This window comes from Mus caroli, unplaced genomic scaffold, assembly GCF_978045245.1.
Source record: "Mus caroli unplaced genomic scaffold, Mus_caroli_1 scaffold_2, whole genome shotgun sequence".
Lineage (NCBI taxonomy): Eukaryota > Metazoa > Chordata > Mammalia > Rodentia > Muridae > Mus > Mus caroli.
This window is the reverse complement of record NW_028227257.1, coordinates 37,071,224-37,093,908: the sequence shown is the minus strand read 5'-3', so window position 1 is coordinate 37,093,908 and position 22,685 is coordinate 37,071,224. Positions and strand designations below refer to the sequence as shown.

At 41.0% G+C, this 22,685-nt stretch overlaps 1 protein-coding gene across 5 annotated transcripts in view; it reads right to left on the bottom strand.

Annotated features, from left to right (window-relative positions):
* Kif16b (kinesin family member 16B) overlaps positions 1–22,685 on the bottom strand; it is a 277,807-nt gene that overhangs the window by 209,139 nt on the left and 45,983 nt on the right. For all 5 annotated transcript variants that reach the window (XM_085833718.1, XM_029474203.2, XM_021150816.3 and 2 more), the window contains exons 5-12: positions 20,807–20,904; positions 20,011–20,120; positions 16,116–16,258; positions 14,380–14,548; positions 14,078–14,209; positions 13,017–13,192; positions 6,549–6,614; positions 3,223–3,282 (exon numbers count right to left, since the gene is read on the bottom strand). In XM_085833718.1, coding sequence (XP_085689844.1) covers positions 3,223–3,282; positions 6,549–6,614; positions 13,017–13,192; positions 14,078–14,209; positions 14,380–14,548; positions 16,116–16,258; positions 20,011–20,120; positions 20,807–20,904 — 954 coding nt within the window. The remainder of the gene's footprint in view (positions 1–3,222; positions 3,283–6,548; positions 6,615–13,016; positions 13,193–14,077; positions 14,210–14,379; positions 14,549–16,115; positions 16,259–20,010; positions 20,121–20,806; positions 20,905–22,685) is intronic.

Genomic DNA, 22,685 nt, shown 5'->3' with positions numbered 1-22,685 from the left:
GTACCTAAAGTAGGTTTTTAACCTGTGTGTTGCAACTCCTATAGGAGTCACATATCAGATATCCTGTATATTATATACTTAGAATTCACAACAGTAGCAAAATTACAATTATGAAGTAACAATGAATTAATTTTATGGTTGCGGGCCCCAAAACATGAGGAACTGCATTAAAGGGTCACAGAGTTAGAAAGGCTGAGAACCACTGTTCTAAAAAGACAAAAACAAAGTTTCTAATGAATTACTTTCAAAGTGAAGTTGACATGTCATCATCTCTTATCCTGCTCCCTGGACCCAGGGAACCAGTTGGCATCAAACACAATTTCAAAGCTGGCAACTAGAACATATGGAAATAAGTGTCACAAGCCAGTAAGGAAAGGGGAACTGAAGCCTGAGATACAAGTCCTGAGTTACGCAGACCAAAGCTGGGGCTCCAGCCATGGTGGCCACGCTGCTAACAGGGCTGCTAAAATCAAGTCAGCACCTTTGCTCAGAGCATTCGTGTACCCAGGGTCTGCCATTGTCCAGATGCCAGGCACCCAGAGCTCGAATTTCACTATTCCTAAGCAAGAGAAGTCATAATCTGGGTGTAGAAAGAAGGGAACCAATTTGTTCTTTGCTTCTGAGCACTCAAGAGCTCAGAATGTGGTGAGATGCAGAGAAGCTCAATATTCAAGGGGCCTTCACCTGGCACTGACATTAAATGATAATGTCTACACTCGAGGACAGAGTCCTGTCTTACTGAAACCATGGTGTCTGTTGATAAATTAACCTGGAGTCTCACATCTGGACAGGAAGGGAAGCATGAAACACTGTATGCAAGACTGGCTTCATGCACAAATGAACAAATTAATGGAACACACTACAGTTCGAGGCCCCCAGCACATATGTAGCAGAGGACTGCTTTGTCTGGCCTCAGTGGGAAAAGATGTGCCTAATCCTGTAGAGACTTGAGGCCCTAGTGAAGGGGGAATGCCTGGGGAGGGGGAAGCACCTTCTCAGAGGCAAAGGGGAGGGGGAATGGGATAAGGAACTGTGGAAGGGGAGACTAGGAGCAGGGCAACATCTACAATGTAAATAAATAATTAAAAAAGAAAGAAATGCAGGAAAGGGTTGTAGAACAAACACAGATAGATATGGATATGGATATGAGGAACAGTAACCAATTGCCATGGAAGATTTTCAAAATAAGCATTAGAATAGCACTCTCTGTCCCAGCCATAGGCAGTGTATTTCAAAAGGGCGTGGAGAAAACCTTATAGCACCCAGTAAGACCAGAAGATGAGTACAGATCTAGCGTCCAGACAAGAAGAGGAGGACAAAAAACTGCCCCTGCTAATCTTGTAACCTTTAATAGCACACATTCTCCTTTTTGTCTGAAAAGTCTTGAAAAATAAAGGTAATGAGTAAAGATAACCTGGTGTGTAAATCAGAGAAGGATTTAGCTTCAAAGCCCAGACTCCCTTTAAGAGGAAACGATATGGAAAATTCCAGAGGTTTCACTGTTGTGATTTTGTAGAAAGGTCAAAAAACCCAGCATAAAACTAGTTACAGTGTAGGGGCATCACTCCAAGGCAACTTTGCACAGAAAGTACAGGGGAAGGATGCAGCTGCTGCAGCAGTAGCAGGAAATGGAATTTAAGGCTTACAATTTATTGCTGCTGTGCCTCTAATCCTACAAGGTATGACTTGTGCTAATAATTTTCAAAAGAGTTTATTAGCCATGATGTCTCTTGTTCTTTAAACAGGGCACACTTTAATTCTGCATCTTTGCAAATCTCCTAAGGGAGGTTACACCTTGTCAATGAAAGGTCAAAAGGCCTGGACTTTAGAGGCTGCTACTGTACCACTAAACCATTTCAACTTCAGGAACAAATACTTACATCGCCCAGGCAGTGCTTATTCTAACAACCCTATCCTGAGATGTGAATGAAGTCCTGTTCAGCTTCATGCACCACTGGCTCTCAACAAAGGCAGGCTGTGGGGTAGCTCAGTGGAAGAGCACTTGCTTAGCATGTCAAAAACTCTGGGTTTAAACTAGAGCACTATTGAAATAATAAGCGAATAAATAAATTCTGAACAAGGAAAACAGTGCTGAATCATGGGACCTCAAAACAGCATGCCTTTCTTGAGACCTGAATACAAAGGTCCTCACTCAACCTTGTCATTTGTGCTCCTGCAAACAAGTCCCCAGGAGTATCAACCCACTTCCACCTGAATAGAAGCTGAGCACCATCTCCACCTCCATGGCTCTTCATAAGCCTGGAGTGCCACAGGCCATTTCGCCCACACACACAGAAGTAGACACAGGACACCGCTGATCCTGGCTCTGAGTCTGTTGTCAGATGAGGCTCAGTGGCTAATCCAGGCTTTCTAGCCTGCCCCTATAAACCAGTCAGCAGGCATGTACTTCACAGAAACAACATCCAACTTCATGCACTGTGGCCACACAGCTGAGCCCTGTCGAGCTCGGCCAGCCACCATTTCATGGAGCTTTGTTTTTATCCTTAGGGCACTAGACCTCAAAGCAAACCTCAGCATCAGCAGTCCCTGAGTGGTCTTCTTATAAACAAGCAAACACATGCATCAAAGTACAAAGTTCAAACTCAACTCCAAACCCTGGCAGTAGTCTTTTTACCATTTAAGTGAGCCAAAATATAAACAGAGAAATTCTCACTTTGTAGCACAGAGCATGAAAATGGAGACCAAAATTACAGACGTCCTGTCACAGTGAGTGTTGGCAGAAATGCATCTAACCATCATCTAGCTACTGAGACATGGAGAGATTGACGGGAGAGCATAGTCTAGAAGTTCCTGCAATCAAATCATGCTATGCAATTGTATTTATAACAATGTCATAAATCCATTGTGTTCTTAATATATTGCTTTTATGTTGACTTTAACAAAATTAGAAACACACTGTGTTTTCCTTGAATAATAGGATTTTAAATGTACTGAGCCAAAAACGGAGAAACTCCAACAAGTAAAAGGGTATGCCTGGGAAATTGTGGTAACCTGAGCATGTCACAGCTCCCAGTGGTGCTGTGTAATCACTATCACCCACAACCTCAGAACTCACCACAAGGCCAACTGCCACGGGCCCCAATCAGCTTCATCGATCTTATTTTAAGCAAAGGTCTAACAACCACATTTCAGATGAGAGAGGTGCCTACTTAAGCTGGCACAGTGGCACGGTAAAGCTAAGACACTTTTCACAGTCCTTACTTTCAAAATATTCTGGGTTTCATTCCACTTGTTTGTCCATTCCTTGGTCAATTCTTGGACCTAGAAACAAAAACAAAAACATATGATTCTATTAAAAATTAACATGTTTATCTTGAAAGCTTCTAAATGTATATATACTATGCAAAGAAGAACTAAGTGTGTGTGTGTCTGTGTGTGTACCTGTGTGTGTACCTGTGAGCATGCATATAATATGTATATGTATAAATATATGTGTGTGTATATATGTTATATGGATATATACACACATACACAGCACATACACGTATACATACATACATACATACACACACAGGTGGACTTAGAGAAGTGACTTCTTTGGATTGTTAATCACTGACAAGTCCAGGATGACAGTAGCACATTCGGAGTGTTTCTTTTCCCTGGCCGTACTTTAAGAAATAACCATTTACCTTCCTTTCTAATTGGATGTGGTGATGAAATCACCTTGGATGCTGCCGTCTTCTTTTAGGAGATAATCTGCTTTGTAGCTAACTAATGGGGTTTATAAATCTCATTCTGCCTTTGGGTAAAGGGGGAAGATGCTTCTTTACTTGATTCTTTCAGACACAGCAAAATTCTATTGATACAAATCACTTCCTTTTCAGTGGGCTGGAACTTAGGGAAGGAAAGGGCCCCGGAGCCGGGTCCAACATAGTCGGTGAGAGTTTCTCAAACGTAATCAAGTTTTCATCTAGTTTCAGAAAATGTTACAGATAATCCTCATGATTAATTCACAGAGAAGCAAAACAGTAACACCCAAATCAAGAGGTCAGAAAACACTGGAATGAAAAATACGCTGTGTGAACAGAAGACAGATGGAACTAAAGGGGTGGCTAGCGGATAGGGACAGCTGGCCTCCCAGGGTTCACCTTCTGTCACCCAAGGCCTACCAATCCTAACAGCAGAAACCACCTCCCCTAAGCCCCTGCTCTCCCCAACCAAGACACCTCCCCCTAGCCCCCCACTCCCTGCTCTACCCCTCCTGAGGGAAAGGTGCTCTAGTCGCCATGTTCACTCAAGCACAGCAATCCCTACTAAAGAGTGTGTGTTGCTGGCAAGGAAATGGGGATTTGTGGTGGTCACCAACCAGGGGGAAACAAACATACCTGACTGACAGGCAGTGGCCATTCGCTTATCACAAATTACTATGGGGTTCCAAATCAACTTTTAGATGTTTCTCCTTTCACTAGTTATTGTTATGTGTGTCAAAATCTGTCTTCTTTGTGAATAAAACACTCAGGAGTGAAGAGACACCCGCCTCCCCTCCATATAATTTCCTGCCTGACTCCAACACTTTAATAAGGCTGCAGTGATGGTCAGAAACCACTCAGACCCACAGATCCTTCAAAGGACAGCAGTGAGCCACATGACCACTGGAGCATTGTGTTTAAAAAAAAAAAAAAAAAAAAACTTTCAGAAGAGGATATTTTTATATCTTTTCTCCCTGAAGAATTGGGGAAAGGTTAAAAATACTCAATTTTCTAATCTATAATAACAAATGAGTAGACAGATGAATAGAAGAGAAAACATTCAGCAAGTGAATATGCCTTCTACCACCATATATGTCCTTACTGAAGAAAGATGAACCAATCAATAGCAAAGAGACCCACATCTAGACAGGTGCAGAGTGAGAGATTTTGAAATGATTGGTTGTAAATGGAATGTCTGTATCAAAGATGGGGTCCCAGGGCCAAGTGGGTGATAGTGAGTGTATGTGTGTGAGTGTGTGTGTGTGAGTGTGTGTGTGTGAGTGTGTGTGTGTGTGTGTGTGTGTGTGTGTGTTTCGGTTTTTCGTTTGATTGGCTCATTGGATTGGTTTGGTTTCAGCCTCCTTGTTTTCTAAAGCAGAAGAGAATGTGAAGTTGGGGGGGGGGGAGGTGAAGTACAGAAGATCTTGCTTGAGAAAGCATGATCAGGTTGTCTTGTATGAAAATATTTTTTCATTAAAAAAAGTAAATATCCATCCTTTCAAATATAACCAAACACTCTGAGTTTTTACAAAGTTCTAAGTATGCCTTGGAGTTTCCAATGTGTTTAAATCAGATAGTTTTTATTAAAAACATTAACAAAATCCAGGTATGTGCTCCATCTCTGACAATGGGGCAGAATAAGAAAACAGGTGGCAATCAATTAGAAAGGTCAGGAAAAATGACTGAGCCGGGCGACCATCTCCATCCCAGGATAAAAAATGTACTCTAATTAACATGTTTATTGGTTTCTATTAACTTGCTGAGCATTCGTAAACCTGTAATTGATAAACAACCACACCCAGACATTCTTTTGAACTCAGGACTGAAACAGGTAAAATATGAACTTTCATGAGAAAAATAAGAATGAAGAAATGGACATCTTCACTGACACTGTAATTAGATATTAACCAAAACAATTACCGCAGCAAGTACAAACAAGTTCCTAACTACAGCTCAATGCGAACTCTCACACTGTGGTTCTTGAGTTTTTACCATCAGACCACGTGTTTTCCTTTATTGATGTTTTCATCATTCACCACCAGAAAAAAAAGTGAACTCCTAAACAACTTTTATTATCTTTCTCTTTTCCCAGAGAGCATTAAAAAAAATTAACATGATAGAACCATGTCAGCCATAAGCTTGTTTTTAAAACTGAAAACCTCAAAGCCAGCCCTTGGTCATGCCCCTCTGACAGCATCCTCAGCTCTGGTCCCTCGCTGCTATTCCCTGCCTGCCTCTTAACTGGGCCCTGACCCAGAGTACTTTCAGGTTAGAATGCTAAATATCCCATGGCAAAGTCAAAGGCTCCAGAAAGCTAAACAGTACTTAGCTCTAAGTTGTGGGGATAACTGTCAATGTTGACTGTCTAGGTCTCTGTCTGCTCTGCTGGTTCTGTGGCCCCACTCGCTGTAAGGAGGTCTACTGTGACCTTAACTGCAGCAAGACAGTATGTGCCCTTTATATTGTGTACTAACATGTAAATGTGCAATTCATAAAAAGCTAACTATTACTCATCTTGAAGCATCATCCTGGGCTACACATGGTGGTGCATGCCCGTAAATATAGCATCCTGAAGGCTGAGACAGAAACACCATGAATTCAAGTACAGCCAGCAGTACAGTGATACTCTATCTCAAACACAAGAACCAGACTGTGGCCATAGTGCTGGGATTAGAGATCAGTATAATGAAGAATGCCCCAACCAGTGGGAAAGCACAAATGCTCTGCTCAGTGGTGAGAACTCAGGGACAGACAGTCTCAAGTTGTAACAAACAGGGACTTAAAAAATAATCTCAAAGTTGAAATGAAAATACAATAATAACTCAAACCATCACTTACTCTTGCTTCATTCTGGTGAAGTTTTTCCTCCATACTTAAAGCTGTAGGGGAGTCCAAGAGGGCAATCTACAATTTAAATCACAAAGACATCAGCAGTTAACAGACAAAAACAATGCACATCAAGGATTTCCCCAAATTACCAAAGAGTTTCATAAAAAATATTATAAATGGTTATAAAAGGTAATTTCTCACATATCCCCCAAAGTATTGTTTATCATTAAATCTCTAATCCATAGAATACATATGCTATAAATACCAAAACCATGACATTACAGTCTGGAACCTACATCTGCAATAGTATGCCATAACAGTCACATTTCACTAAAGTCAAGCACATCTTAATCCCTACAGTTTTAAGAATTCCTTTCTCTGAGGTACACAAAGAACAAAGTTTAAAAAGTAAGGCACCCAACAGTGTTACTTAACAGTTCATCCACATTGAAGGACACAAACAAACTTCACTTGTTTCACTGTGCATGGCATCCAGTATATGGCCTGGCTATCTATGTTCATGTCTTTACCCATGCTGCAGAAGGGTAAACTCTCGAGTGATAAACACCAAACTCCAGTGAGAACCTAGAACCAGTAGACAGCATAGGGCTCACTTGCCTGTCTAATAACTAAGGCTGAATGAACCTGAGGGGCAGAAGCACAAGTGCCCTATTCTGTCTGCTGCTCTTGCTTCCAGAAACATCATAGGAGCAAACAGAAAGAGTCCAGCACCCAGGCAAGAATTTAACAGAACCATGTTTATATTGGGTTATTGCCAGGGGTCAGCCTCAGCCTTTTAGAGTTTAGAGCTGAAATGTAACACAGAGTTGGACAAAAGACAAAAGTCTGATGATCTCCTGCTTTGTAATTCTCTCTCACTGTACTGGGGGCTAAAAGCTGATGGCTTCTAGAAACTTAACACTCTCTTGCTTATTCTGTGGCTGAAAACTGCCAGCTTTTCTCTTTAACTCTCTGTGCTTAAATAAGCACTGAGGAAACTTAACTCTTTGTTAGTGTTCTGTGCCTAAATAAGCACTGAGAACTTAACTCTCTATTACTATCCTGTGCTTTAATAAGCACTGAGAACTTAACTCTCTATTACTATCCTGTGCTTTAATAAGCACTGAGAACTTAACTCTCTATTACTATCCTGTGCTTTAATAAGCACTGAGAACTTAACTCTCTATTACTATCTTGTGCTTTAATAAGCACTGAGAACTTAACTCTCTATTACTATCCTGTGCTTTAATAAGCACTGAGAACTTAACTCTTTAACTCATTATTTGTGCTAAATAAGTGCTAATTTCTACTGAATTAACACATGCTATTTAGCAGTGGGGAATTAAGTAAAAGGATTTACTGTTAGAGCTTCCTTCTCTGACAGTCATCCAGGAGTCCATCACTGGCCAGGGGAGAGGCTTGGAGCTTGTTAACTCTTTTTTGAACCAGGGAGAAAAGGAAAGGAAAGGAGTCACTCACAGCGGCTGAAGAGAAAAATGGCTACACCACTTTTCTTTATTGCTTTCAGCCTTTTTACAATCTTTAGACAAAAAGTTCTCTATGAAAGAATTACCTCATAGATAAAATGATACATACAAGGGCAGCTACAGAAAGGCATCAATAACAAGTTCAAAGTAATATTTCAGTGTTGTAAACTCATTAGAAGTTCAAAGCAACAGTTTTTATATGGCCTTGACTTATCACAGTGCATACCTGTGGCTTCATCCTTGGAACTGAATGTTTTTCCCTGAACACAAATTTGTCCCAAGCCTATGTATCTTTTTAGTATAATTAAGAAAGCTAATTGTACTTTTTACTATGCAGTCTTTTCTTACTATTTTGATGAGTGGGCACATTCTATTCTTGTTTCTCACTTAATTACATCTTTATAAAAAAAAAAAAAAAAAACAACTAAAGCCATCTTACAGATTTCTTCCTAAAATTATCTGAATCAAATTAGGAATTCTATGAAATCATTAATTCACCTAAACAGCATTAATTCATGGAAGTTCATCTTTATGTTGATCTGCAAGAAATCTGCTCAATAGGGTGGACTAATGTCCACAAATTCTTAGGCTATGTAATAGTGACAGGAAAGGCCTATCAGCTTCAAGAAGCAATCCTGAGATGAAGTCTCTTGGAACCTTGCCTTTCAGAACTCATCCATCATAAGCCATGCAAGATAGTGGGCCACCTCTAAGAAGGCCACCTACTAGCCTTAGTCTTTCCTAAATGACTCCTCACAGATTACTGTAAGTGAAAACGGCACAAGCCATTTTATTTCCACTGCTTGGTACTCACTGCATGGGTAAGCTGTTGGTGCTTTCCTCGGTGATGTAAATGTGGAGTTTTCTAGTCATTTGCTTTACCAACAATGTCACAATAACTATCCCTGTACCAACTGCCTACAGTATACATGGCCATATCAACAGAAAAAATTCCCTGGAGGGGACCTCCTTGGTTGTCATGTGATTCTTCCCTATAGTACCAGCATAATTTTCCTTGCTATCTACCATTCTTAGGTCTTCTTCAGTTCAGCTAACCATTCAGTCTAACTGGATGACTATGGGCCACACTGGGTCTCTGTGATGAACAGAGGGCATAGCTAGTCAGTGGGGAAGTACAAGTATAGAACTCAGAGGCAAGAGCCTGGTGGCAGTCTTTAGAGTATTCCTCCTTCAGCTATCCACACACAGGGTAGAGATTCACATGGGGATGTGTGCAGCCAACCTTGGTTTTGAAATCTATAGGCCATGGTAGCAGTTCAGTGAAACACACCTTCCAGGACACACCTTCCAGGGGCCTTTTGAGGGGCATGTCTAGTTACAGGATTCCCTTGCCTCTGGAGACCCAAAGGTATAGCTTCTCAGCTGCCATCTTAACCTTATATATTGTCCATCTTAATGTGGATAAAATTCATCATGTTGAGGATTATTTTTATCATTTTAAATGTTGCCTGGTTATATAGCTAGCATCTAGTTTTATCCAGTCTACAGATATGAAAATTAAACTAAAGCCTGCCCCCTTTGCCAAAATGCTGTATAGTCAACAGTATTTGTTGTTTGGACATTGTCCACATGTTCTGGAAGCAATCTGAAACAATTTTTCTACGACTCATGCTTATACTGTTTCTTCCTTTCCTGTTAAGTTGTGATGCTTTTATTTAATCCTTCCGTAGCAAGGGAGGGAAGTCGTGCTAGGTTGCTTGAACTGCAGCCTCATTCTTAGTCTAAACCGTGGTTGATTACAGCAAATGCCTGTGATGTTATGTGCATCTGCTGCATCCCCACTCAATTCTGCCAGCCTTGCTATCACAGAATGAGAACAGTCTCTGAGCCAAATGTATGTGGCTCTGTCTCTTCTATCTCCAAGTGTTTTGTGTGGTGTGTTTTCCTTCTTGAAAGTAGATCTCCTGACTGATTCTAACTGAGTCACTCTACATCATGACAAAGTAATCTTTTCTTGAGCTAAGTGCATTGCTCTTTCAGCTGCATTCTCCTTCGCTGTGTGTTAACTGCTAGGACTCTACCTATTTCAACAAGCACCACTACCTGCACTTTACTCTGTGCCCTTGTCTCAAACACCTCTCTTAAAAGCCTCTACAAAGTTGTTCTACTATTTCCATTCTAAACACTGGACTTGGCTATAAAGAAGAGAAGTCCATTATGCCTCTGTCTTCTTAGCCCATGTTTTCTTTGCTGCTTAATTCTCATTGTTCATTTCATTTCTATTTTTATTAACTGACTTTTTTCAAATATATTTGTGAAAGATTGGGAATTGAAACATTTTGTTTCTATAAAACTAAAAGTGAAAAGATTTGTAAATACAACACAGCACTTGATAAAAGAATGTGCTCAGAGGCCAACTTCATTAATCACACACAGCCATCAAAATAGTTAATGACAAGTAGATAGATAGCATGGAGGCTGGGCAAGCACCTACAGAGACTGAAACAGAACTGGTGCATGCTGGTGAGGAACAGGAATGGCACAGCTACTTTGAAAGCTGGTAGCACCTCCGGAAATTATACATTTGATATGTATACTACTGATAACAAGTCTTCTTAGGAATATGTGCCACAGAAATATATCTGTATGTGCAGTAGAAGTCATGTAAAATTCCACAACATAGTAACTCCCCAAAAGTAGCAAGTCAAAATTAATGGAAAGATGAACTAGGAAATGTTTGTGTGATAGAATAAATAGAAATAGGTCTTCACCTACATGTAACAACATGGATGTAGGTCTTCACCTACATGTAACAACATGGATGAGCCCATAAACATGGTGCTAATGAAAGACACTAGTGCCAAAGAATATATACTTCAAGATACCATGTATAAAAAGAACAAAAGCAGGCAAATCCAAGAGCTCTACCTCAAATGATGAGGAAGGTGAGTACCCTTGAGAGGATAGGAAGGTGGGTCCTGGCAAGAGCATGATAAGCAGCTCCTAAAATGATGATAAAACTCTGTTCTCAACATGGGTACAGGTAGATGAGCAACTTAAGCTTCTAAAACCCATGCAACTATACACATACATGATGCAATGACTCTGTACTTATGTAATACTTCGGTAAAAATTCTCTCTATATATACATATATTTTGCATAATAAGAAGTAAATATACATCAGAATCTTCTGTTTTATCAAATTGTATTTTTAAAAGTTTGGCACATGATCTCTGCTACTACAATATACAAAATTACTAAAACTAAGAACTGATTTTTATTTAGCTTTCTTTAAATAAATAATTCTAAATACGGTAGTTAAATTAACACTCTCAAAGAATTATGAGAGAATTTGAAGTAGAATACTCTAGAAATAGAGGAATATTCTCAGAAAAATTTACTGAGAATTATTTTGGAGAGAGGCTAAGTGGGGAATGGTATGGTTTCTGTGTGTGTGTGTGTGTGTGTGTGTGTGTGTGTGTGTGTGTGTGTGTGTGTAAGAGAGAGAGAGAGTGTGTGTATGCAGGAGCACACATGTGAAAAGTTGGAGGAGAACTGTGAGTGTTGGTCCTCAGGTACCTTCCACCTTTGTTTCTTTGAAGTCTGTCTCTCATAGGCCTGGATGTTGGCAGTGTAAGTCAAGCGATCTGGTCCCCAAAGCTCTGAGAGAGGTCAGCATCTCTATCCATTCTGTCACCATGGCTAGAATTCCAGGCAGTCACCCCTGCCCCAGCTTTCTATAAGCAAATACTTCACTAACCAGACCATCTCTGCAGCTCCTTACTCAGAGGTTTTTTTTTTTAATGAGTGTTTAAGAACATTTCTTTATTTTGCTACTTATCAAATACTTTCCTTCACATATTAATCATTTTTAAAGGCCTCCTTTAGACAAATAATGTTTCCAAAACACAGAGGAGGGATTCCAACAGCAGTGTATAAATAGAAACAAGTATTGTGGTTCCTGATATCATATTCTGCTGACAACTCCCTTTCACACCAAAAGCCTGGCATCACAAATGCAAGTCTGTAGAGACACTTTCAGGTGTAGTGGAGGAGTCCTGCTTGACGGCTGCCTGTCATCTGATAAGAAAGGACTGCCAGGCTGACATCTGTATCAGGGCACAGAAAACTGAAGTTTCATCTCGACAGCATTGCCATAGTGCAGATCACTTATGGGCTATCAAGAGTGACAAGTACTGTACAGTCCTATGGGGAAAGCACTTCTCGTTTACAGAAAAGGAATAATTCAATAGTAGACTCAAGATGCCCACACATAAGAACAAAGGATGATATAAATATATCTTCATTTTATTTCTAACAGCAAGAGTTAAAAACACTATCTCTGATTTTCCTTCAAGGGTGGCCTTTCTTCACAGCAGTACCTAAGCCATCTGAAACCTAGCTCACGCCGGTCCTCACAGAGCATAACCCTACATGAACATGCTCAGACTGTGAGAAACAAAGGACACGGTTTCTCTAGAATTCAGAAGATCCTGAAGTGAGGCCATTTCAGCAATCATGCAAGGTTCTGTAGAACAGTATCATAGCCAGGCCACAGACATAATATCAGAGGCACTACTGAGTCATTATAGCCACCTATGACAGTGCTAAAGTGAGACCAGGCCCAGTAAAGTCAGAAAGGTGTTCAAATATATCTCCCCCTGCTAAAATACATTCATAGTCATAAAATGCATGGGTAGAATTTTAAATATTATTTTAAGCATCTGAATTTCTTTTTACTAATGGAGATTATGCCACTAATCCTATCTCATGCTAAATTTCCATCCATAATTGATAACTATTAGATATTTAATCATTTAAGGCTTAGTGGATGAAATTTTACAGCCAGCGTGCATAAGGAATGCAAAGGCTGATAGGAAGCTGATATAGAGACTGGCTAACTCATCTTAAGCTTTACTTAGTACTTATTTACTCAAATCAATACCACAGGATAATTGTCTCATTAAGATCTAGAAATAGATGCCATTACTCAAGGAAAATTATCTATAAATCGCAGAAAAACTCAACCTGGTTCCCTTGAGCGAGCAGGGTTTTCAGCCTGGCTATTTCAGCTCTCAGCTCACGGATGAGTTTGACGTTGGCATCCTCATTAATGGTAGGCTTGTTGATGATGTTTTTGGCTCTATTTGCATAGCGAAGGGTACTTAGGGTTTCTCCATAATTGACATCAGCAGGTGAAATGGCTGTGAAGAATGAATATGAAAAATAATTCATCTAGCACTCCATGTTTCATTTAACACAAAGTTGGTTTGTAATTTAAAAGTCAGATCAACCCCAGGTCACAAGAAAGACTAAATATTCATTGCCACAGTAATGAATATTAAAAAAAATAATTATCTAAGCTTATAGGAAAGGGTGTTCACTATATCAAATTAAATGTCGTTTTGCTCTTCTCACATCTCTGCTCAGCCATTTGAACAACTTCAGAAGAGGGTGTGAGATATCCCACACAGGGAAGGGTTTTCTCAACTGCTAACAGGAAATTTCAGAACTGTGCTTCTCTAGTGTGCAGAAATTAAAATACCTTTACATTTCTGATAAAAATCAGTCATCTGTAAAAGCCCAGTGCCCAGCAGTTTTTTAAATGTCAACAGATTACTTAATTCCTTCCTTCTCCAAGCTTTGGTTAATTTCACACTGCAGCCCACTGCCACTTCCGCCTAAGCTCTAAGACCAGGAAGAATACATACATGGGTGTGTTCCCTTGATGCCAACAGTCAATGTGGGGCAAGGGCTGTGAAGAGAGGAGAGGAGAGAGAAGGGAAAAGGAGAGAGAGACAAGGAAGGAAAGCTGAGAGGTAACGAGTCCTGAGTTCCCAGTATCTTGTACTTTAAGCAAAGAGAAGCTGAGCATGTCTGACTGTCACTACAGTCTCCATGATGCCTACACAGAACTGCATATTCCAAACTGCAGGTATGTCACAATAGGTGAGTTTCAAGACTGGAAGGAACATTTATTTCTTTAAGATATAAAAGATGCGGCATCCCAGTGAGACACTTTCAACTTAAATATTTACACTTAATTCACAGGAAACATTGATGCTCAGGAATATAACTTAAATTCTTACTGGCAATCATGATGGTTTTAGAGTTTCCTCCAAGGCTGTCTTTCAACAGCCAAGTCAAAACTGAATCCCTGTAAGGCACAAAAACTTGCTTCTTCTTCACAAGAGGGTTGGCTGCATCCTGAGATAGATCAGCTGCAGAGAAGAAGAAAACAGGAGATAATTCAGTAGTCTCTGCCTTCTATAACTTAGCTCTAAAAGGCCGGAATACGCTGTCTGGGTTTGTAAGACAAACATCCAGCAAATATGTTCTGTGCTAAAATAGTACCAAGGAAATAGAGGGCAGAAGGTATCTGCAAACCCACCTAAGGCAGAAATGACATTTCCCAGAGTCACAAGGGATTTGTTTATATTGCCCCCTTCCTTGAGTCTGACCCCAGTGGCACCAGTGGCATCAGCCCGCTCACTTCCAGCAAGATCGACGAGGTGGATCTTGCTCACAGTTTCACATGGCATTTCAGCGTCGAATTTTGCCTATGGAAAGACAGGCATGTAAGTCAGAAGAGGACAGAGTGCCCCACGCTCTTCTTGCCCAAATCCCCATCACTTTCCACTTCCAGCAGAGATCTCTAAGGTAGACTTCTTTTGTTCATTGTAGTTACTGGCTATCATAGTGATTATGAGAACCTCCCAAATTAAACTGAATGCAATAGAACTCTACCACATGTGACTCTCATGCTGTCTGAATAATCAGGCTGTTTGGCAAACCACTGTCACTCTTGACAACACCCCTCAGGATTGGAACAGATGAAACAATCTGACAGTCCCTAAGGGCAACTGGGAAAGAATAAACAAACACGTGATTAGCTTTGTTTCTCTGGAAGCTCCAGCATTCTGGGCACAAAGGTTCTTCACACATTTATGTGGGACATCATGTGACACTGTGTAATAAAACACACCACATATATAAAGATGTGAAATACTAAAGTGTAAATTACCTTGCTTCTGAATCCTACCAGAACTTTATATTTCCAAAGATCTTTAACCTACATTTTTTTTTTTTTTTTTGGTTTTTCGAGACAGGGTTTCTCTGTATAGCCCTGGCTGTCCTGGAACTCACTTTGTAGACCAGGCTGGCCTCGAACTCAGAAATCCGCCTGCCTCTGCCTCCCAAGTGCTGGGATTAAAGGCGTGCGCCACCACCGCCCGGCTAACCTACATTTTTTATTTTGAATCAAATGCAGCAAATAATAATAAATATACATTCTGATGGACATATAAAAACCTCTTAGAAACTACAGCCTGCTACATCCTAGTTATGCATCCATCAGAAAGTTGTTAGCCACTAAATTACTGTAAAGAAAGGCTCATCTCCAGCAGGACATAGAGATTGCCCAGAGAACACTTCTGGCTGGTCTTGGAGACTCAACTCATTTTCCTGGTCTCCAATCTTCAAATTAATAAGGGCCTGCTGGCTGTTTTCTGGCATGTTCACTGTCAATATGGATAGGCAACGCCAAGTCCTAACCCTTGCTGAAGCCAAGACTCGAATCTGTGTATTCCTGTGTCTGGCTTTGGTAACAACTACTTTTCCTCAGCCATTCCCAGCCACCTTCAAGACACTGTCCACCACCTGACTACAAGGATTTCTTATGTTAGTGCCTCTAAGTGTTGTTCACTACCCTCTAATATGACTCTAATCATAATCAACAGCACCAGGGACCATGGAGCAATAGTGTAGTACACCCATTCTTCATCTTGGTCTCCAGATGCTCTGCCTTGAAATCCATCATCTCCCACAGCACGTAAAATAATGAAAACTTTTGCTTTATTAGGCACAAGAGCAAGTCTGTCTTATACAAGGTCATGCTGTATGCTCACAGCCTGCTAATTATTTCTTAAGAATATATATCAGGACATTTGCATCACTGTGAGTATAGAAAGGCTGTGAGCACACAGCACATGCTCAACTCTAACTAACAAGTAAGTGACAGTCACCTTCGCTTGCAGCTGCTGCTCCTGGCTCAACAATGACTTAGCTGGTGCTAATCATCAAGGAAAGGCCTCAGGAATGGGGCCTCTGCTCCACGGCTGCCCATACCTGAGTGAACTTGATGGTGAAGATGGCATGGGACCTGCTACTGACATCATTCATCCCCGTTGCTGCAGTGGTGCGATTGATATTTCCTGCATCCATAAGTTCTTCCACATCACTGTAGTTCTGAACTAAATGCTTGGATAAATCTGAAGAAAAGAAAAGAAGAGAAGAGAAGAGAAGAGAAGAGAAGAGAAGAGAAGAGAAGAGAAGAGAAGAGAAGAGACGAGACGAGACGAGACGAGACGAGACGAGACGAGACGAGACGAGACGAGACGAGACGAGAGGGGAGAGAGGGGAGAGAGGGGAGAGAGGGGAGAGAGGGGAGAGAGGGGAGAGAGGGGAGAGAGGGGAGAGAGGGGAGAGAGGGGAGAGAGGGGAGAGAGGGGAGAGAAGAGAAGAGAAGAGAAGAGAAGAGAAGAGAAGAGAAGAGAAGAGAAGAGAAGAGAAGAGAAGAGAAGAGAAGAGAAATCTTTCTGTTATGTAGTGAAGTAAATGAGAGGCTTCCCTCTAAGAACCATGCATGACTACACATCTGCCAATTTGGTTGGAGATCGTGTGTCTTGTGGTTGGAGATCTTGGAGAGTGGTGGTCTGTAATGCAGACAGGGAGCTGAACAAGCTGGTTGGCTTCAATAGGCTTCAGCAACCTAATGTGAGTGCCCATTGCACACCATTACACAGAGAGACTGTTGCAGCTATCAACAGCAATCTCTTGGAAACAGTCATGCTACAAGGAAAAACAATATAAAAGTTCCACCTTCAGGAATAGCCTTGTGTAAGCCCAACCCTCATGCAAAACCTAAAAACATCTTAAACTCTAAAACATTTTTACTGGCTGTTTTTTCTTGAAGGGAGAGTAGCTCACAGGGTTAAAGGTCAAAGTGGACAGAGCTCCTCTGCTTTTTGCTCTACCTCTAACTCTCTCATTCCCTTTTTGTGAAGTAACCAATGTTACTGGTTCTCTATACCCTTCAAAAAACAACCCATACATACAAAGGCAGTTACACACACTATCAAGTTGCCTTCCCTCCCCTTCCATGCACATGAGAACATACTAGGCTAAACACACAGGAGGCCCTTTGATCAACCACGCGCACAAAAAAAAAAAAAAAAAAAAAAATGGTTTGTAGAGTAGCAGATCACAAGCATTGTTCTGCATCTTGCTTTCTACTTACGTACATATAAGGATCCTCTACAACGCTACGGTGGCCTGGTATTCATTTTTGAGGCTACAGAGAAATGCTTGTATATCAGAACCCCAACCAATTTAACCAGCCTCTTGAGTCTACAGAGGTTGTCTATTTTACTTTATTTACAAATACAATGGGCTGTTAAGATATTTTGTGCATAGTCTTTTCAAATGTATGGGAATGTGACTCCAAAGTAAATACTTGGAGGTAGAACTGCTAAATCAAAGGATGCTGGGAATACTGGCAAATGCTGCAGAGAGGGCAGTTCATAGCAGCAGGAGTGAGGACAAGGCGTGCTTGTCTCCATCCCCCTCCCCAGAACCCTCATTATCCACCCACAGGGGTGACAAGCATCATGCAGAAGGGCTCCTTCTCCTACTTCACTATGATGAAAGAAGCTGGGCACTTTTTCTTCCACTTAAAAATCACCAGTTTGGGGTGGTGATAAAGCCCAGTGTTATAGAGTGCGTGCCTGGCATGCATGCTCAAAGGAACTCTGGGTCTGATTCCTATCAAAAGGTGGGGAAAGATTTCTTCTTCTATGACTTCTAGGTTTTTAAGTTAAATTTTAAAAAGCCCTCCTTCTAAGATTCTGGAAAAAAAATAACCCATGGTTCTTGTGATCATGCCATTCTTTTATATTTCCCATTAAATCCTTGCCCTCATTTTCAAATAATTTAGTCTAAAAGTTGAGTGATGGTACTTTATTTTTCTCATATAATCTATAACCTATACTCCCCAATGTTTGAATAATGTATTATTTATAAGGATCATAACTACAGAGGTCAATATCCAGATGTTTTTACCCTGTTTAATTATTGTCTCCTCATATATCAGTTTTATGTGTTCTGACATCTGTTATAACATTTAAAGAAAAAATATAAAGCCTCCTGTTAGACTGAAAGCAATAGGTATTCGATAACAATCCCCTCAGCACATACACACACACACACACGCACACACACACACACACACACAGAGATACAGCTGCACGCCTTTCTCTAGGGAGACAGAGTACAGACGCAAATGGGAACTTAAGAAAACATAGGACCCATCTATGAGTTCTGATGACCTCAAGATAAAAAGGGAACTACAAGAGATAAATCTTCAAACCCATGTTCTGGTTCATTCTTGGTAGCAAAAAAAACACAAAAAACAAAAACCTACACTTCATAGACAATGCCATAATAAACCATGTTTCCATTAGCAATGCCTACAGGCTACTCCCCAGCAGTTACTCAGTTCCCTTAGAGAGAGCAAAATTAAAATTAGCCACATAACAACCCAGTGTAGTAATTACCTCCCTCGTTGTGATTAATTAAAAAAAAAAAAAGCCTGATAAAACAACTTAATGGAGGAAAGGGTGTATTTTGGCTCATGATTAAAGGGGATACAGTCAACCACCATGGGGAAGATATGGTGGCAGCACTTGGTCATGAGATGCACTGAGTCTATAATCAGGAAGCAGAAAGCCATAAAAGCATATGTACAGCTTTATTCAGCCTGCGACTGCAGACCGTGGCATGGTGCTACCATTATTTAGGGTGAAGTTGTCTTACCTCAACTAAAGTCATCTAGATGTGCCCAGAGATTTGTTTCCTCAGTAACTCAAAATCCCATGGAGTTGACAACAAGATTAACTATTATAGCATATTTTTAAATACATGGCAAGAGCTAATTCACAATACAATATCACATGTAACATCCTCCATGACTAACTGTCCCTTGGTTAGTATGGGGAGGTGGAGGAAGGCCACTAATAAGAGACCATAAGTTAACAAATTTTCACAATCATGATCCAGAAATCGCAGTGCTCATACCAGAAGGCTACAACTTAACACCACAAAGCTGCAGCCCAGAAATGGTGCCAAGACCCTTTGAGCAAGACTGCCCTGGACTGCATGACTGTGGTGTGCATGGCTATTAATTTCACAGTTTAGGATACACAACTAAAAGTTATATGCACACAGGCTTAAGCTGCCTCTCAGAACTACTTAAGCCAGTTGGGATTGTACTCCTTCACGTGGGGCATGCATTACATGCCAGGAAACTGCACACAAGGAAACTCACCCTGACTATAAGCAAAGGCCTCCACAGCACACTAATGTGGTGCTCTAGCTATTGCTTAGTCTGCTGTACCTTTGTACACTTGATAAGCTATTTCTCCAATTTTAGTATACAAGGTGAATTCATTCACTGTCTGCCAGGCCCTTCCTGACACTGTAGAGGTGGGTGCTCAGTCCACCATAATTATCCTATCACAACACAGATTCAAAACCCAAGGGGAGACACCCCTGGGAACTCTTCTTACAAATAAGAAACAAGAGTCAGTCCCCTTCCACCTGGCACCCATTTAGGGTCCATGAACATATGTTAGTAAAATGCATTGCCACTGAGACGCACAGGCCTGGGGGTCAGAACTTGATCGTCTTGTGGAGAAGCTGGGAAAACAAACTTCCAGAGAGATCTTAAAGTCAAAGAAATGATGAGTAGGCCTTACAAAATACCTAGAAAATAAGTACTGAAATACAGATTTACAAAACAAATGTTGGCATGCCAGCTCCTGTCACTTCTACTGTAATAAAATTCCAAAAGTAAACAACTTTTTAATTCTTACCATCACCAAACTTTTGTATTTTTTTGTTTTTCTACCAATCCCAAGGGAGACGAGGGGAGTGACTATGTGAAGACAAGAAACATCCTTCTTACCCTCAACGTACGGTCCTTCTTTGGGATGCTCACGGACTCTTAAATTGAAGGTCTTAGATGACTTCCGCCTAAGTAGGTCTCTCACACGTTCATTATAAATTTCTAAGTAGCTAAAAATTTTAGATAGAATTAATTTTATAAAAAATGTTTTTAAGTCATTAATAATAACAAACACAACACTCACAGCAACTGCAGCCACACACACCCACCTCTGCTGTGCACTTTATAAGAACTATTTCACTCAACCCTTGCAATGGCTTAATGGTGGATACTTCATCGTTTGTAAAAATGTAACAAGAGAGTTCTGGTGTGCTTTAAACAACTTCCCTGGAGTCACAGTCATCAAGAGGTCAAGTGGCTCTGAGCAGTACAGGTCAACACAGCTCTGCTCAAGACCCCTGGGGACCAGCGTCTGACCCAGACTCTGAGACAATAAGGAAAAGGTTCTCTGTGCACCCAACTGATGTTAAGGGTGCACTTACAGAGGATCCTACCACAGTTGAGTAACACAGATGATACTCAGCCAAAAGAGTGAGCCCAACTGCATACGTCTAGGGCTGACTCAGTGTGAGAGAAAAATAGAATCCTCAAGCTTCCCATCAAGCTATGCTCCCTCACACACAAATTATACCAACGTACTCTCACTTTTATTGCTAACTAACATAGAGTTCAGGTCAGGAAGGGGCAGGCTCATTCCTCAACAGCCTCCACCCTTACCCCCCTCTTTCCCAGACCTCTGTGCAAGTCAAGCATACTGGGGCCCCTCAGAACTTTACACATCAGATAATGGCCCTACCTGACTTCCGTCCTGAAAGAGGCTTCATCCCATCTAGTGGTTTCATTGATCCGACTGAAGAGAGCTTCACAGATCCGAGGTATTAAGCCAGAATCACCCTGAAATGGAGAAGAAGACTGCCACAGCCATCACTCAAACTAGATTTGAGCAGACCATGAGTTTGCATTTTGCTGGCATGGACTTAGGCTCTCCTAGCCTGTGTGCCAAGCCCACACCTTCCACCAAGTGCCCCTATAGGACTTCATAGTCTCTGAAATAAGGATAACACTTTCTAAATTATAAATGCTAGGACTTGTATATTTTTATAAGATGTTAAATCAATTAACAATGGCTTGCAAGGATATGGAGGCGTATTCTCTATCAAAGAGGATAGTTTATAATATAAAATAAATGTTAAAAATATCTGGCTAACTGAGAAAGCAGGGATAACAGATACCAGGCAGAATAGACACACTAGAGAAAATAATAACCTTTTTAGGTCCTCCAATAGCCATCTTAAACGTAGGTGGCTGAAGTACATTAAACTATGGAAGCCAGCCTTCCTCTGCTATAGCAATCTCTGCATAAGTCCTCTTAGGAAGAGAAAATCCACCTTGTCTAAGTGGTGTAGCTACATAATCATAGTCCTGTAAGCATGAACAAGCTTGTGAGCAGTACTCTGTGGACTGGATAGTTTTACATCAACTTGATACTAGCCAAAGTCCTCTGAAAGGAGGAAATCTCAATTGAGAAAATGCCTCCATAAGATAGGGCTCTAAGCAGACAAGAATGTTTTCTTAATTAGTGATTGATGGGAAAGGGCCCAGCCCATTGCGAGTGGTGCCATCCCTGAGCTGGTAGTCCTAGATTCTATAAGAAAGCAGGCTGAGAAAACCAGGGGAAGCAAGCCGTAAGCAGCCCCCTCCATGGCCTCTGCATCAGCTCCTGCCTTCAGGTTCCTGCCCTGTGTGAGTTCTTGTCCTGACTTCCTTCAGTGATGGACTATGGATGTGGAAGTGTAAACCAAATAAAAGCAAACCCTTTCCTCCCCATCTTTCTTCTGGTCATGGTACTTCGTCATAGTAATGGTAACCCAAATTAAGACACTCTGCGTCAGGCAAAAGGCTCTCACTGAAGACTGAACTCCCCTCTAAAAGACTGTAAGAATCATCACTGCCATTTTAACTTTTTTCTTCTTCTTCTTCTTTGTATCATCCATTCAATTGGTACCAACTGTGACCAAGGAAAACTGAGCCTTCTACCACAGTTTTTGTTCTTTCTTAAAATAAGTTACTGAAGCTGTACTTATCTAGTAGGGGGAGGAAAAGTAGCTGCTCTTAGACGTGCTTTGTAAATGTTTTATATAAAGTCGAGGACTGATATGCAAATTTCATTTTTGGATATTTTTTTTTTAAAGTTCAGTAGTAAAACAAAAAGAGAAAAACTAATAACATTAAAAGGGACATGCCAGGTGGGCTACCTCTCTCCCTCCCTCTCCCTAGTTTCCAGCACTGTGACACACATTTCAGTGCCACACTTCCCATGTAAGCACAAAATCTGGGTTGGAGAAGCCAGGTTCCAGGCTCTGATATGATGCCCTGAGATTTGTGTCCCCCCCCTCCCCCCAGTACCATGCTTCCATAGGCCACCAAACCTTGAGCACTATAGACACTACTGTGCCTGCTGTCAGGGAGCCCTAAAGCCTTTCACAGTGTCTACATCAAGAACAAGCCACAGGTTTGGCAGTACTGAACTGAGTTCTTGCTGCCACATGAAAAAAAGAAAAAAGATACACACACACACACACAGAGACACACACACACCATTGTCTAAGTCTTAACTAGCCCTATGCAGTTTTGTTTGTTGTTAGGTTTGCTTCTTTTCTTTGTTTTCTGTGTTG